The 17,695-nt window shown below is 43.3% G+C and overlaps 1 protein-coding gene across 6 annotated transcripts in view; it reads right to left on the bottom strand.

Annotated features, from left to right (window-relative positions):
• The window catches only part of adarb2 (adenosine deaminase RNA specific B2 (inactive)), a 224,133-nt gene that overhangs the window by 181,276 nt on the left and 25,162 nt on the right, over nt 1-17,695 (bottom strand). Inside the window, exon 1 of one of the 6 annotated variants that reach the window (XM_082545994.1) lies at nt 14,761-14,839. The exons of the other annotated variants lie outside the window; for them this stretch is intronic. Within the exon in view, the coding sequence (XP_082402120.1) occupies nt 14,761-14,818 (58 nt within the window). The 5' untranslated portion in view covers nt 14,819-14,839. Of the gene's footprint in view, nt 1-14,760; nt 14,840-17,695 lie in introns of those variants that run through there. 6 annotated transcript variants of the gene reach the window in all.

Raw genomic sequence — 17,695 nt, 5'->3', positions numbered from 1 at the left:
CAAAACCATCACTGGTAAATATGAGAAGTCATGACCTGAGAGCTGACCCTTATGTTTCTACTTCACTCATCAACTTAGGGCTAATCTGTGAGCTAGATACTGCAAGAAACTGTAGGTGTCTTAGCTAAAAAGCAATCCACTTCCACCTCAGAATCTGAAAATATTAATGTATTTAACATTCTCCTGTGTATGCATGTACCGGAAATCTGTTTATTTCACATCCCCCCAACCCTCCTCCTCTTGAGAAAAAAAAATCCGTTTAGCTGCCACTTTGTTATGATTGCATTTTCCAATCTGATGGGCACTCAGCAGGGAAGCCTGTTGAGAGATATCTGATGGCATGACAAACACACAGATGTGTCCACAGACACACATGTTCACGCGTGCAGTCTGCATGTAGAAATGTAGGCACGTCCGTGCAAAGAAACCACTAGGAGTGGTAATCAAGGCTAGAATAACAGAGGCTTTTTCTGGGGTCTTTCAGCGATGCAGGGTTAATTTTGCCACTGCCACTTGAAAGTCAGCAGGTTGCTGTGCTAATTAATGGAGCATGACTGCTGTCCTCAGGCAAATCCTCACACACACCCACATAAACGCGTGTGCTCGCACCCACGCACGCACAGCCACTTTACACACAAATGTAGGCTAACAAATTCTGTCACAAAAACAGGCACAGACACAACTTTTAGAGTGTGTGTTTGTTTGGGTGGGTAATCAAGTGACATGCAGCTGCACACTCAATCAGACCAGCCTCAAATGAAACGCAACCACACACACACACACACGCACACACACACACACACACACACACACACACACACACACCCAAATGAGCAGAGATGCACTGTAGCAATTCCTATTAGCACAGATGCACATCCAGAGCTTTACATCCCTACTTCACTTTAGTTCTCATATTATCTGTTTGATTACTTCTATTTATGCTAACATGCTAGCCAGTTTTAAAGTTTTTTTTAATGGCACCATAGTCTTTAAAGATACATTAACAGAGTAAATATAAATTATATACCTTTCCTGATCCAGATACTTCAGATCTTAAAAGGTGTTGAGTTATAACTGGTCTTTAGGTCTGACGTCATTAGCCGTGTCTGGACCCTAGTCATTCATATACTGCTGCTGCATGGGCTGGGCTGTAGATACATGATAAGGTTTTAAAAACTGAGCTTTAAAATAGAACAAGATACAAAGCATTAAAACATGTTAAATACACAACAGCCTTAATAAACGTAGAGTAATTTGCACCTGGAAGCAGGATTCGTCACATCATCACTTAAAGACCGGATAGAACTGTAGGGATACCCGTACATTTTCTGACTACACCTTCCTGGTGACCCTATCATCATTATCACTGGTTTTCTTTCATACTGAATATAGTATGACGTTCATACTGTAACTGAAATCCCACAAACCCGAAGTAACTAAAGTTTATCATCTTGTCCACATCCGTCTGCAGCTCTTTACATCCTCAGCTCTGCTTTTCCGGTCTGAAACTTGTCTGATTCGGCTGCTCTGCTCTGGATTTCCCTCCTCATTTGCTCCACTTGGACTCTCGCCTCAGTTCAGTTATGTTTCCCCCCCCGTTGCTCTGCACAGCCAGTGACCTGCCCAGTTCTGAATGTGTCCGAAATCGACTCACTCTATCAACGCTGTTGTTATTATATTTATTTCAGCATTAATGTCTGAGTATCGATTTTCTTGACAACCCTAATACTGATTCAAGATGTTTTGACGCTCTCTCACTGGTACACAACGTTTAACTCCGTTTAACCCCTCTCTCCTTCTGCAGCCTGAGTGGATAGTGCCACATGAATAAAATGCAACATTACATTGTATCAATTCACCCCCACGTAGTCTGCCAGCCACCAGCACAAACCCTGCTACAACGGCTGCTGTACTAACATTAACCAGCTGAAATCAGATCTTCTGGTTGAAGCCCCCACAATGCCAATGATAAGAGCGTGTGCACATCTCCCCTGCAAGCTCATCTGAGGCATCACTGGGCTCCACAGACCTTGAACCAGGTCCCCTTTGGTCATCTGTGAGACTTTTGTAATAGTAAGGCCACTGCTTTAATTCCACATCCATTACTGTATAATAACCCTGATAGTGTGAGTGTTTGTGTGTAGAGATGGAGGGAAGGGTGAGGGTGAGGGGCACGGGGGATGCTCAATGTCAAAGGCTGCTATCCTTGTGCCGTGATGAGCGGACAAGCTGCTGACATAACCGTGATTATACAGCACCAGCTTGACCTGGAACCACAACCGTACACACAGGCCACACAAACAATGACACACACAAACACATTGGTGCTCCACTGTGAGGGGGACTAAAATGGGACAAATAGCAGGTTGGGAATTATACCAAGGCCAGATGGGACAAGGCAGAGCATACACCTGTTCAAAATCACACAGGTTGTCAGCAGACAAAAGCCTGCGGTGCCTAACATGAATCGTACCCTTGTTTTCCATCACGAGGACCTCGCACACTGTCATCATGAATCGCAGCAAATGGGTATTAAACACAAAAGTCTTTGTCACTAATGTCAGCCCGATATCTGAGATTTAATGTGCGAGGAACTCTAAGAAAAGCAGTTCACTGCTAAACGTCACTTCAGCAGTTCCAGTTTTGGGGCACACGGCGCCACGTACAAAAGTGGCCCATTCATTCTGCATGTTCTGAAACGAAGATAAATTTGTCTTTTAAAACGGTTTCAAGAAACCTCACGGGTGTGTGGCGGAGTTAAGGGGGCTTTCCCTCTAGCGAAGTGACTCTGACGCCAACCTAGTTTCCAAATGACTATAATTTCACTTTTAAGCTGAATCTTTGCCCAGAATCATAATTCATTATCAGCGACGCCGAGAGAGAATGAATCGGGGAGTCCGAAAAATTACTTATAAAAGCCATCAGTGGTCTGACAAGGGTAGTAAATCTTGGCTTGCACTCAGGTGTGACTGCATTGTGTGAATCAGGTGTTAAATTTGGAATTAGCTGCTTGCTGGCTAACAACACATACATCACACTAATGCAGTTCTGTCATTGCTGTGCTCGCCCTTAATCAGGGCGCATCTGTGTTCTGATGAGGCACCCCAGCTCTGTATGATGATAACACACACACACAAACACACACACCTACAGTGGAAGTCCCCAGAAAGCTAATGTTTGCACTGTGTTTAAAGCATGCCAGGTAGCAGATCTGTTCAACACTCATTTTCTTTGTTGCCATGCAGAATGTTGATGAGCCACATGATCAGAGTGAGATCTGTGGGTATTTAGTAACATCTGTTGTGAAGAGCGCAGAGAAAGTGTCATTTTTTGGAAGATATAGGAGATCCTGTAAAGCTGTTAAAGCTTTTGGCAGAGATTCAGAACAGTGATTTTTACCTCGTTCTTTAATTGCTTAAACTGTTTTGCAGTAAAACTGATCTTTGCAGTTTGTAGTGATCAAGATAATCTGCTATGTTGCACTCACTGTCTACTTATACAGCAAAGAGGATGATTTTTGCTACTTTATAGAGAAATAGCAACCGTCCTCACCCATTGTACCTGGTTATTCACATTAAATTAACCTTTGATTAATGAACATGCATGAACATCATGCAGCAACTATTAAAATCTTACCATAAGTTTAAACTTTTTCCCTTTTTATCATGTTTGTTTTATCCCCTGTGAATGTGATGCTATGTTCTCAGTTTGCTTTGTGTCGCGTCACGTTAAACGAACGTTGCTCATGCGTGACTTAACGGTCTACAACCGAATTTTGTTTGAGTCACCAATAAATACGCAATGATGAATTTCAAAACACAATGCAGGCCTGGCAATAACAAATGCTGTTTCCTGTGTGCTACCCTTTCCATTATGAAAAAATGTAAATAACATTTAGCACCACTGTTCCAGCTATTCATATTCTCTTATTAATATGCAGAATCTGTAAGAAAGCTGTCAGCTTGTCTGATTTCTACTGACCAGTTACACATGTGCAGACTATGGTTACATGCACATGAACAGTCCGAGTAAATGCATTTGCTTTAACACCATTGCAAAACCATTAGTCATTATCTAATTTTATTAATGTCTTCTTTTTTAATTACCTGCATTTGTTAACAGCAATGCATAAATGCAACACAAGTTGTTATCCACTCGCTACAGCAGAAGCCCTAAAATATTAGCTTTTGTCCTCAGGGGCTAAGTCAGCAGACTAGCCTTTGATTTCTCAGACTGTTACTACTGTAGCTCATTAATTCAGCAAGCCAAAGAAAAGCAATGTTCCTTCTAGAAACAAGAAAATAAAGCCCTCTTACAAGGGTCTAACTGTGGCCTTTAACAGCTCAGGAAAGCACTTGTATGATGCAATACGTCTTACTACCCACACTCAAAAAACCCTTACCTCATCCCCGCTCCCGACTGGATTTCAATTATTGCTACCGCACTTCTTATTCCAAATGTATTTCTATAGCTATTACTTACATGTGTTAGCCTGTCAATACAATGCGCCTTGCAGAAATGTCAATTCAATACAACTTAATTCCCCATAGATGACCCCTGTTGTGAATGTTAGAGATAAAAAAATGCATTTAAATGAAATATAGAGTTGCTTTTACAAGTGAAGATACTTGACATTTTATTACCTTATTTCGTGTGGCATTTAGTTGCACACCATCGCTTCTGTCTGCTATAACATGCCAGTCAAAATCTTCCAGAGTTATTTGAAAATTTCATTTACATGTGAGCAGAAAAATGAGCACACTAGTCATGAATATTAGCCTTCACAAAAAGTCACCTCATAGTTTGGGGCATCCCTAAGCAAGTCTTTTTCTATTTATCACAGGTGTTAGTGTTTGATGTGGTGTTGAAACAGTTTTTATCACAAGTACCTCTCCTAAATGACATTTTCTATCGATGTTTGGTGCTCGATTTTTCTCTTAAGAACAGCTTTTTGATTCATGTCTGGGGGAAAAAACATCAATGAACACAACGTTTTATTTTGCTGCTTCAGGCAGTGTGACACAGAATTTATTCTGACTAAAGCATGTTGCTTCCTTTGCTCAAGAGACATCAGGTTTGCACAGCACAAGTATGATTTGTCAGAAGTGTATCTGGTGAAGCAATTCCTGGACCCATGTTCTTTTCAAAGGTAATGAAAAGGTCAAAAAGGCGTCTACTTCCTGCTAATGGAAACATGGATCCTTCTGTTTCTTTATTCCAAAGCGCCTCCTGCTCTATAGATACAAACATGCCTCAGCATGGCACCAAATCAGATTGAGATGCAGCCACTTTTTTCATCTTTCCCCTGGTGGCAGACTGTCAGCTGTGACCTGGATATCTTTCATTTTCACTGACAGAAGGTGGTCACATTGTGCAATGCCACTGACAATTTTGCAAGCAGAAACACTGTCAAATCTGAAAGACGCTCAGCAAAGTCTGTCCCAGCTGAATGTTGGACGGTCAGGTAGTATCTCAAACAACCTCCCACTCCTCCAGCACCCTCCGCATCAGACACCAATCAACATTTTGTCAGTCAAATTGAAGAATCAGAGTCAAGTCTGGGATCTTCAACTGAAAATTGACGCATTGATTTTTAGGGATCGGGCTTAGCGTTGACCACGATCTGTAACTTATCAAACCAACAATCAAGAAGTCACACCAAGACTAGTCTCCTCATTAGATGTTCTCTTTTGTCACTATTTGACAGTTTTCGCATGTAAAGCTGAATGCAACCTGATCAACGTCTCCATTCATAGATAATCTGAAACTGTGCACAGTTATCGTCTTTTCTCTTCTTTTTAATGCTATTGTGCAGGTACACTACAAGCCAGCACTTCCCTACATTATCTTAGAAGTGATCACAATGAGCAATGATGTAGCATTTGGCATTTCAGTTTCATTAGATCCCCTGAGTTTACTACCGTCCTACGAGGAAGGTTTTTTTTTTTACCTTCAGCACTATGGAGCATTGTTTTGAACAAGTGAGTCTCTATTCTTATGTGCTTTATACAGCTACAACGAGACTCCCAATGGAATACATAGAGGGGTGGTAATAAGTCAACAAGCTCAGTAATGCTCCATTAATAGCAGTTAAGAAGACTGAAAACAAACAGCGTGGATGGTAACAATACAGAACGTAAAGTACTTTGATCGTCACCTCTGAAAGAAAGAAATTCACTTCAAAACCTTGGCCCGAGCTTGTGCGAGTCAAGGAGACACTTAGTACAGTTAGATGAGACACTTACAAAGGGACACAAACATAAGTTTTGTCCCTTTGTAAACCCTGCGTTGCAGCGATACATGTATGCAAACTTCTCCTGTTCCAAAAGTTCCAAAACTCTCATCCTCAACTGTTCACAATGACTGGTTCCAACATAGATCCCGTCAAAGGGGAGTTTTTCCTTCCCGCCGTTCCTGAGAGCTTGCTCGAAAATGGGTCATCATCATATTATTCTAGGGTTACAGTATAAAGTGCCTTAAGGTGACTGCTGTTACAATTTGGAGGAATATAAATAAAACTGAACTGAACTGAATTAGAAAGTTATCATATGTTTAACCTGTGAACACTTCAGCACGTTGGGCAGTGGTCCACCCAACTTTATGGATTTATGGTCCTTAGTTAGCATTTCTTTGGCTATGCAGAGAAATGGAGAATTTAACCAACGCACAAGCTACAAGTATACACCTGAGGGATGCTGAATGTTTGAGTGATTAGGTTGAACAGGAAAAGACACAGAGTTTGAGTCCACTACAATTAAGTTCTTTGTGAATTACTGCCATCTTCACAAACGCGAGGAGTAACGTACATACTGTACATATTTTGCGGAACATCTGGTGCCACTGCGTAGCTACAAGATGAAGAAGTGGGTCAGCAAAGTGCGGTCCATCGCATACATAATATCAGGGCATTGTGAAGGATCCTTTAGCCACAGTAACGCCACCTTCTCCTCTTCGTACCCAACAAGAATCTTCAACAATTGTTGCATTTTCATGCTGCACTGTTATTTGGTGCATCGCTACCAGCAGTCACTGTCACACCTGACTATGGGACGGCTCCATCTGTGACCAGATTGTCCCCGGTCCATCCCGGGGATTATCAGCTATCTGCGGCTGACTTTTCCGACGGGACTGGCTCTCAGCTCATCTGCTCCTGAGCATCGCTCCACTGCCCGTCATAATTGAGCCCGATACCATTCCCCCATGGCTGCCATCTTACAGTGCCCCCCCCCCCCCCCCCCCAACACACACACACACACACACACACACACCTTAAACTCTTTCCCTTTTTGCATCCCTGTATCTTCATCTACTAATCCCCAAAACTATTTGCTCTTTGCTCTTTTTATATTTACCTGAAGCTTCAGCTCAGAGTTTAAAACACCAAATGTCTGTGATGGCCAACATAAAAAATACCTAAATGCACAAGCAGATGCTAACAACATCGACTCACTTTTTTGAAGTTAAATAACTGCAGGGAAATAAAAGCGATCCGAATGTAAGCAGATAACAGCAGAAGGTGTGGGTAGGGATGACAGCGTGGTCTAAATTGCTCAATGTGGTTAACAATGTTATTTAATTAGTGAGGCTTTTCTGTTAAGATAGAGCAACACTCAAAATCAAAGTCATCGTCTTCTGTCAGAAGGCAAAGGAAAAGGATTTGAACGTTCAAAGGCTCACACTGCCGGTTGACAGTGTTTGATCGGCGGCAATGTCAGACAGAAAATTCGTTCTTTGAGGTGCCAGTGAAGGTAAAAGCAGTTCAAGAGCTGGAACAACATCTCTGCTCTTAACTATTAATGAAAACCTATCCCTATCCACTAATGATACATCCTCCACGTTAATGCACATGGGCAAGATCAGATGGAAAGTGCTTTGGGCTTTGGTGCCCGCTCACTGGAGTCAACAAACAGAGCTGAAGATCTGAGGAAAAATAGGTTTTCACTGAGAAAAACAGATAAGGAGAGTTAAAGTATGAGCATTCACTTTCCTTTTATTCAAAGGAGCTGATAAAACACATGAGCCCCTACCTGTAGCTTTTTTACTTTTGTGCCCTTACAGCATATTACGTCCATGCGTCAGTGCGACCTTCACATTCAGAACTGTGTGCTTTCAGGGGTAAAAAGGCAACTAGGTCATCTGTGCAGAACAGGCCTCTATTCAAATGTTAAATTCAGCTTGCAAAAGGAATGAGCCATTTCTGCACGCACTGCCGAGAAGACGGTAGCAATAATACCTGGCGCTTCAAATGAACCATCTGAATGAGACAATGTGACCCAGAATTTTCAGCCGAGATGAACCATCACAAAAGAAAAAGACACAACTGGAATCATGGCAGACTTTCTTCTTTTAAATCAAACATATTACACATTCATGTAAATTTAATAAAGTTGAGGCAGTACACGCCCAGAGAGAGTGGCTCACAACACAGACGCACTCACTGTTGCCACTGACGCTTTTTATTGACCCAATTCTTCAACATGTAATTCAATGTCATCTTCCTGGCAGGGGAATACAGCTTAGTCTGCTCGTAACAATACCCCGACTAAGTAATGATGTTCGCCCTGCAAACTAACAAAGCCATAAGGCTCAGCCAACTTCTTAGTCGAGACAACATCATTATGTACAAATCAGCCATGAAATGTGATCTAAGAGCACTCGAGACTTGAGGGAATGGAGTTCAGGGTCAGTGGTTAAGATCTCAGTGAGAAAAAGAAGAAGAGGAAAGTCTAATAGTCTTTGTATTTAGTATTTTCACAGTATTTCAAAGGGCCAATATGTTGTCATATCAGTGTTGTTTTCGGTACTACTTCCTCTGGTCGCCATTAAATTTGCTCAAAACTCAGTCGTCAAACAGTTAATGTGGATTTCTTGATAATAAAACACTGACTTTGAATGTATGTAAAGTTTATAGGTACGTACAGTCCTTTCTTTATCTAATAGGCAAAAGTGACTATCATTGATTCATACAGTTCTTTATAGAGTTTCTATAAAGAACTATCAAGCACTTAAACATAGATCACTCATCTATCAAATTCTAAATGAGCAATTATACAGCTCCCATATGTTCTGTTTCCTGCAAAGATTAGCACTGCTCTTTTTGTTTTGTGCTAGACTTTTGTGAATTGAGCTGGATTAAGTACACGATGGTGACGAGACAGAACGTCGCAGCACCCGGCCAAAACCCCTCGTAAAACCGTAACGGATCATTGCAGTTCTGCTAATGGCCACTTGAGGCTGTCTCGAAAAGTTTAGCAATCACAGCCGACTCCTTAGCTACATGAAAAGCATTTTTACAGACTAGTAGTGGGGATAGGTTAAGTGGAAACTCTAAATTGCCCATCGGTGTGAATGTGGGAGTGAATGTGAGCGTGAATGGTTGTCTATGTCTATGTGTTAGCCCTGCGACAGACTGGCGACCTGTCCAGGGTATACTCCGCCTCTCACCCTAAGACAGCTGGGATAGGCTCCTGCGCCCCCCGCGACCCTGAAAAAGGATAAGCCGAAGCGAATGGATGGATGGATGGATAGTACAAAAAAGGAATTTGTTCTCTACAGCTTATTCCCCCTCCATAAAGTTAGCGGTGCAAAATGCTAACATTGAATTTTCAAAATGTTGACTTCAGAAATCAGTGGGTTAGGTCACGGCAGATTGCAGTTTGTGCCAAGCTAAACTAACCTCGTGCTGTTGGCCAGGAGAGATTATATATTCTCACCTAACTCTTGAGGAAGACAACCAATGAGCCCATCCGACTACTTACTCCATCGCGGGGCGATCATGGCTCAAGAGTTGGGAGTTCGCCTTGTAATCGGAAGGTTGCCGGTTCGACCCCTGGCTCCGACAGTCTCGGTCATTGTGTCCTTGGGCAAGACACTTCACCCGTTGCCTACTGGTGGTGGTCAGAGGGCCAGTGCCTGGCAGCCTCGCCTCTGTCAGTGGTCTGTGGTGGTTGTGGCTTCAATGTAGCTTGCCATCACCAGTGTGTGAATGTGTGTGTGACTGGATGTGTAAAATGCTTTGGGGTCCTTAGGGACTAGTAAAAGCGCTATACAAATACAGGCCATTTACCATACTGAATTCAGTAAACCCAGAGTCTGGTTTGAGTAGAGATTTGTTTTTTTCAAGATGAAGGTGAATTAATCCACAAATCCATCAACTGTACATTGTTTAAAAAAGGCCCAAGAAATAGCAGCTGCTTTTTTAAACCTGAATACCCAGGTTCCTTAGATCAGTCACAAAAAAACTTTAAAAACAAGAACGAAAATCAATGCACATTTCCTTTTCCAAATTCAGTTTTCTTTCCACAACCACAGGAGATTTGGTAACTGCTGAACTGTATCGACTGGCTGTGGAGAGTAGCAAAAAGTTCTTGCATTAGCCCAAAAGTAGAAGAGATTATCACTTTATTATGCAAAAAGAAAGCAGTAACTCACATGAACGGTAAGTGTCCGTAGCTACATCACTGAGGATTCTAACTCTGTTCATATAAAACATCATCCGAGTGCAAACATGCTTTTAGGAGAATTGGTTTCAAGAAGGTCAGGGATCACATAGTGTAACAGAGATTGCGGGGTCTCGCTGTGCCCCAAAGAGGTACAAGAAGTATCAGACGGAAGTTTTGGGTGGGAGGTAGAAGGCTGATCCTCCACCAGAATGCTTCGCCGCATCTCGGTGCCATCAGCACGGCAGTCAGTGGGTGCGGGGGAAGACAAATTACCAGAGGAATGACTGGAGAGTAAGGCGAGCTCGCCTTCCCAGCCTCCTCCAGATGGACATAATTAAACCATTAGCTGGCGAGTGGGGGCTGATGACTCCATCAGGACCCATTTTGGGCTTAAATAAACGGAGGAAAATAAAGCTGCGTTCAAAATTGCAGCCCGCTTGTTCACGCGCTGTTTACCAGCAGTGTGCTAAGAACCGAGGGCAAAAAAAGGAGGGATGGGTTGTTTTTCCCCTATTCATCTGTTGTTGTTTTGTGTTTTCTGCCTACCTTTCTTTTTTATTTTATGACAGAGGAGGCTTTTTTTTTATCTTTGAGGAACTTGAAGAGCACTTCTAGTGCTGGGCTGTAAGAAAGGATCCAACTGTAGGATCCCAAACAAGAGCAACGATTGAAACTGAAACATGCAGGGACGAGATCTCCTCTCCCTCTCAGGGTACGGTTTATCTGCCTTCACCTCAGCTGTCCCATATATACAAGCACAGAGGCTGGTGGTGTGAATCAGACCTGCCATCATTCACTCTGTCTGAGCCTCTGAGAGTGACTCTGACTGTGACACAAGTGCCACAGCAAGCAATCATGGCCACAATGGCACCACATTTACTCCTTCGAGCTGTTACTTTTAGTGGCCGTTGGAGTGATAAGACATCGATCAACGGCGGATGTTTTTTTTTTCCAACTGAAGACCTCGGTTCGGCCCAGACGACGAAAAGGCGAGATTTCCCCACAGAGGCTACGGGGGAAAGCCAGTTTTGCTGAGTTGTTGGACTTTTGCTATCCTCGCTATCTGACTTTGGGGGCATTACTCAGCCACTTCACCTTGACAGATAACTCAGTGCAAAATAAACATGAAATAGCTAACATGAAAAGGGCCTGACCCCTCAGCGACTTCAGCCACAGGAATTTATCACCCTATTTATCACCCTGTGAGGATGAAATAATGGCTGATCGTAAATTCTTACAGATCTCAGCGGGTGTTATATAACTCAAAAGGGCCATTTATTGTGAGGTGGCAAGCAAAACTGTCAAGCCGATCTTAAAGATGTCAGCACCGCTCCTATCGAGCAGCGGCTGAATCATGGGAAATGTTGTTTTCGTCTCTGGAGTTTAAATGACAGGGTGCAGCCGCCGGGTCACCCCGCAATTGAACCAGGCATCAGTTCTCCCCGTGTGAAGAGGAGGTGGCTCTGTTTACCTGCCCCCCGACTGCCAACACAAGCCTCTTTTTTTCTTGCCTCTATTCTGCACCATCAGGCAATATAAGAGCAGCTGCTCCAGGGTCTGTCTCACTTTTTTACTTTCATTTTTTTTCTGCCTCCTCCAGATCCTCCTCCTCTGTCTGCACATCACAGCGTCTCTAGTGTTTCGCTCCCCGTCTTCTCCCTGACAATGAAATACAGTGACACCAATCTCGGGGGGTCCCTCGACGCCAAAGCACAGCTGTGTAGCTGTCCCACTTTCCTGCCATCGAACATCCCGCCTGCCAACACTTCTTCCACTTAGTTCTACCAACAGCGCCGCTTTTCCCTTTCACTCCGCGTTGTTTCCTTTCACCCCCGCACTCCCTTTATTCTCTTCTCTTCCGTCACTCGCTTTACCGGAGGATGGCAGCGTCAAAGATGAGGGCCAAACAAAAAGTCAACATTCCTTGCAAACATCTGCTCTGTATCGCCGCTCACTCGCTCCGGTGCTCCATTTTACGTTTGATTTCTCTGTCAGCGTCAGGGGAACGCCACTGCGAGCTGCTAGCGTGTGACATGCTACAAGGCTTCCAAACCGCCCTTGTTGAATTAAAAATACAGCATATGCAGCAGACAGCACTTTGTTATGTTACAAAGAGGAGACATACCCTCTCTTTAGGAAGTGGAGCACACACCTGACATGAACAGCACGGTGTTTACTGATATAACAGCTTACTTAGATAGCAGAGGAAGGGCAGAGCAGTGCTACGGCTCTACATGGGGGGGCCATGACTGCATTCTGCTTGGAAATAAAAGATGGCAGGGATTTGTTCTTGATGCCTGAAGGGGAAGCTTCAGCAGGGAGGTTAGAGGTTGGCATCAACTGCAGAACAGCATCCTCGGAGAAGTGTTTAATGATGCAACAGTCACATGACAAAATATCAGTCCAATGATGAGCCAATCCAACGTTTAGATCTTTTAGAATGAGGGGAAGAGCACTGTGTTAAACAGTGAGTCCAACTCTGACTCCCTCTGTCTCGCCATGGTAAAAAGTCACAAACTTTAATCACTAATGTAATGAACTGTCTGATGTAGTAGCCATGTGAAAAGACAAAGCCATAGTCTAAAGTCAATGTAAAGACCCGCTTGGTTAGGTATAAGGTAACTGCAAATCTAGGCTAGTCCGAAAGTTGTCAGTGAAACTGCTGTGGACTGGCTGGGGTCTTGGTTAGCTACCAAAATTATGGGGCTACTCACGAGGATTCTTGTAGTTTGCATTCATGTCAGAGTTAATACAAAATTTCTTATTACAGGTCTTAGCAATATCAGCTTAATACGTCAAGCAAAAAGAATAATGTCCTTTTCCCCCTTTTTCTTAAATGGCAGCATACACACGGTGGTTCATCTCCTTTATCAGGTGTGGAGTAAGAGAAATACCTCAGACTTTCGGTCTATTAGTGATCAACGCTTAATGGATTGATCTTTTGAAGGTGTGGCCAACTTTGGTCTTCCTCATCGTGCCCTGGATACGATCCTGTTTCACAAAGTGTTTTGGTGTTTTTATAGTTTTCTGTTTATTTCCAGATTGATGTGGATGTGTCTGCACAGGTGTCCGTGTCTTGAGTATCAATTTTGAAATCATTTAGTTATTCATGTCACACTTTAGAAGATTTAAGAAGTCTATGATTGTTTCCCACTCAAACTGTAGACACTAACTGGGTTGGCTGCCCAAGCATAAAACAATAGTTTTATAGTAATAATAGCTACCAAGTATTTTCAGTAACAAGTAAAGTATTTTTTAATTGTTTGAAAAAAACATTTACAAGTGGATAATCCATGTGCCAGTGTTTCTCTCACAGCACCATTACTTCACTTCTTGATATCCTTCAGCTGACTTTTAAATCCTGTAGCTGCAGAGCAGAACGAGGCATACCTTCACTAACTGCACTCAAAGATGCTAGACTTGGAATTCGACCACCAAATTAGACGATACAGGAGAAGACACTGCTTATTCCTCTATTCTTTTTTTTTGTTACAAAGCAGGCCAACTCATATTTGCACAGAAGCATAAGATATTACATTTATTTGATATTATTTAATAATTTTCTCATAAAAACACCTGCATATGCAGACTCCTCACTCGTGCCACAAATAGAATTCATATCTGTGGGGAAACACTGGATAATGTTCAGGAAACTAGTTCGACTCCTGTCAGTCACTATAATATGAGTTTCTGCATGTAGCGCGGATGATCCACGATGAGTCACTCGGTTATCTGTCAGTCTGTCGTAATGCTTACTGCTCTTGCTTCAACTGTAATCATTTGTGAGCGTGAACATGGACCTGGATCTTTTCTTTTTTGTGCTTCGAGTTGAACTAAGCAGAGGATTAAAGCTACGGCGTGTAAAATCTCACCACTAGATGTCAGTATATTGCAGATTAGGGGTCAGTTGGATTCTGTTGTCTTACTCCTCTAAATTCAAGTGCATAATCACAGCTACTGATGCTGTAAGACAAAAGAGTTTTAGCCAAGAAAGATTAAAAAAAATTACATTTAAAATATACCCCATAATGGTCATCGCTAGCTGATGTGCTTCTACTACTGGTTATATTAAAAAACCGTTTTGTACACATTATTTTTTTAAACATATTTGAATTATAGAAACCCTTAGACTTAAGTGTTGATAACAGAAATAAAAAACAGATATGTGTCAACTGAAAATTTCGCAGCATTTTACGTTTTTACCCCCACACTCTGGCCTGCTGTTTGTCTGTAGTGAGTCTACCCAGACACCAATCAGATCAGCCCCAGACCTTTCTTGCTAATTGGGTAAGCTGTGAGTCGACTGTTTACCTCTTACCTGAAAAGACGCGCCTATGTGCGGAGGAAGCCGGAAAACGTAGCGAATGGACTTCCATATGGGTCGCTGAGTCAGAGAAGCTAACTTCTGACCGATAACAGCAATACTGAGGTGAATTCTTGAGCATATCTTGAACCTGTTAGCTGCTTTAAGCTGCTGCTAGTCCGCATTAGTGAAACTTCACAATGTTTATCAGAGGGAAAGTGTGACTTTTAGGACACTCAAGCCTAGCATTAGCTGGTATAATTAGCTTATTACCAGTTAGCTTATTACCAGATGAAGTTTGAGGTGAGGGGGAAAGGGGTCGTGTTTTATTTCCTTCCTGTTCTCGTTTCTTTGGTGAAGCGGACCCATTCTGAGAGGATAGGTACAAATACAAATTAAAATCTGCCTCCACTGCACATTAACGCCTACAGCTCCTCTTCTAAGTACTACATATACCGCCGGTCTCTAGTCATATCCATAAAATGCTGATGTCCATCTTAACTTGACTTCAAGATGGCAGGCAACATGCCAGCTTCCACAAACTGGCACCTGCTTTTCTTTATTTTTAAAAGATTAATTCTGAGTTATGAGAATATTTTACTTTGTTGCAAGATAATTGCACACTAATCAGTATATAAGTACAATGTTGTTTTTCTATATTAAATAAAATAAAAAAACAAGGTTAGTTTGATCTTCTTAAACCCAAAACTAAAATGTCTATTATAACACCTTACAAGTTATTCAGATTAGCCACATCTAATGAGTCTTCAAAGCCCTATTCTGCTGAAACAGAGACTTGCCAACACACACAGCACACTGCAGATTTCTGAGCTATACTCTATAACAAAAAATTCCCAGAGCTGACAGTAGGCCAGAGAGCAATAAATAGCAGTGAGTTCAATGCTTTGTGCTTTCAACATGTTCAGCAGTTACAGCTGTGGCTGTGAGTGTTAATTTTGACACGCTGTCACAACAACAGCAGCCACAGCAGACTTTCAGAGGGGGACCACAGGCATTGCCAAAGACCCATAACACCCAGCCCAGCCGCCAGGCCGAGCACGTGTGGGAGAGATTGTGTCTGTCGCATTCAAGCTGAGACGCAGCAAGGAGGCACTTTAGTCTTCTCCCTCTATTGCCCTCCCAACCCTCTAATAATCACTGATGCTCGCATCTCTTTGACATCCACTCCTCCTTGCTCATCTGATGCTTAGGCGAAACCAGCAATTGGCCTCAAATCAGCCAAACATAATCTCGCCGTCCCCTTCTGGTTTCTGGCCACAGCATCGACTCATATGAGAGAGACGACAGGGAAGAACAAAGAAGGCTTCTCATCTCGATCCGGCTCAGCCACTCCACCTCCTCGTGTCGGTAAAGGGGCAGTGTTTAGCACAGTCAGTTCGCACCCATGCTGTCTTTATTGTTCTGTGTAACTGCACTCCATGGACCTCGAGAAGCACACGTGATCCTGCCGTTCTTCCTCTCATGACTGCCGTCTTCATGGATCCGGAGTGTAAAACGTATCAAAACCAAACGATATCTTAACTGAGTTAAGAAGAAAACACAGTCACCTGCCCATCCAAACAATCAGTGCTACACAACTAGACTGTTTCCTTAGCTTCAGTTCCTCTCCTCCAGCCCCCTCATTCATCCATCAAATTGTCACTCTCTAAACTGGGAGAGCTCGTCACCCCGGTGCTTAACCCCTCTACTCTCCCTCAGCTCAATCATCCATCCTCGCCCGCCTTTCACCGTCTCTCCATTTCTTTCCCTCACACCTGCTACTTCAGCATTTACCCTCTGGTTGCTCAGGTGTGACACCTGCTGCTGACCTCCAAGTTGGGGACACCAGCCCTGGCAGCTGTCCTGCCTCATCATAGACACATAAAACGTCCACGTGCTCATTTCATTTACTCCCGCCTGTTATTTCCCACACATGAACGGAAACACACACATTTCTCTGGGAATCACCCTCATTTTCCAATCTATCATCTGGTCTCAGCTCCCCCTTTCGCCATCTCCATGTGTGACCCAGCTCTGCTCCACTTTCCTCCTGCCTCCCGGTAGACCCTCTCTGGACTCTGTCTTTTTTTTCTTTGCAGTATACTTCGACATGGAGGTAGCACACCCAGGTACCCAGTGCTGGAGTGGGATACATGCTCACAGACATGGATGGCTAAGCACTTGAAAGGCAGGTGGGATTCTCAGGACAATGGCTTTGCTTTATGGGACATTTGTGCGCTTTCTGGCTGCTGTGGTGGAAAGTAGTGAGATCCAAGCTCCAACAGCCATTCTGGCACGCGCCCTTGAACAAAACATTCCATCAGTGGCAAGTCTGGGGCTGTAGTTCTTTAGCTGATAGCGACCTCTGACCTCCCACCGGTGGTGGTGAAAGGAACGTTTTCTTGTAAGATTGCGGTCTGATTGTAACTGAAAGAAGCATGCAGTGTGCTGCTTTGGAAGGAGTTAAACCTCAATCAGTGTTTCCCATAGATTTAAATTATATTTGGTGCAGCAGCGAGGGGCAGGGACAGGCTGGGGCAGGGCTGGGCAGGATGGCTGTAACCACAGCGAGCACCGTGAAAGGAGCATTTGGGGTTTACAAGTTATGTACACTGAGATGAATAAATAGCTGAGTAATATAATCAGCGGCCTCTCGAATGAGTCCCATCCTGCTGATAAACTCCTGCTCTGCAGCTTTGGTGAGGTCGGCAGCGCCACACACGAACCATTTCTCCACCAGCTGCAGGCTCTGGTTAGAGCTTGAAGCAGTTCTCCACAGCAGAATAAAGATTACAGCAGCCAGCTGCAGACTAAGATGGTAGAGTTAGAGAATGCCTGAGATGACAAGATGTTTTTCTGGGAGAAGCAGCAATTGATATTGAGGACTGCCAGAATAACAACCTGTCCAGCAAGGCAGCGAATGGGGAAACACAAGAAGGGAACAGCTGGG

Source organism: Aulonocara stuartgranti (assembly GCF_965226115.1).
Source record: "Aulonocara stuartgranti genome assembly, chromosome: 9".
Lineage (NCBI taxonomy): Eukaryota > Metazoa > Chordata > Actinopteri > Cichliformes > Cichlidae > Aulonocara > Aulonocara stuartgranti.
This window is presented reverse-complemented; position numbering and strand designations above follow the sequence as displayed.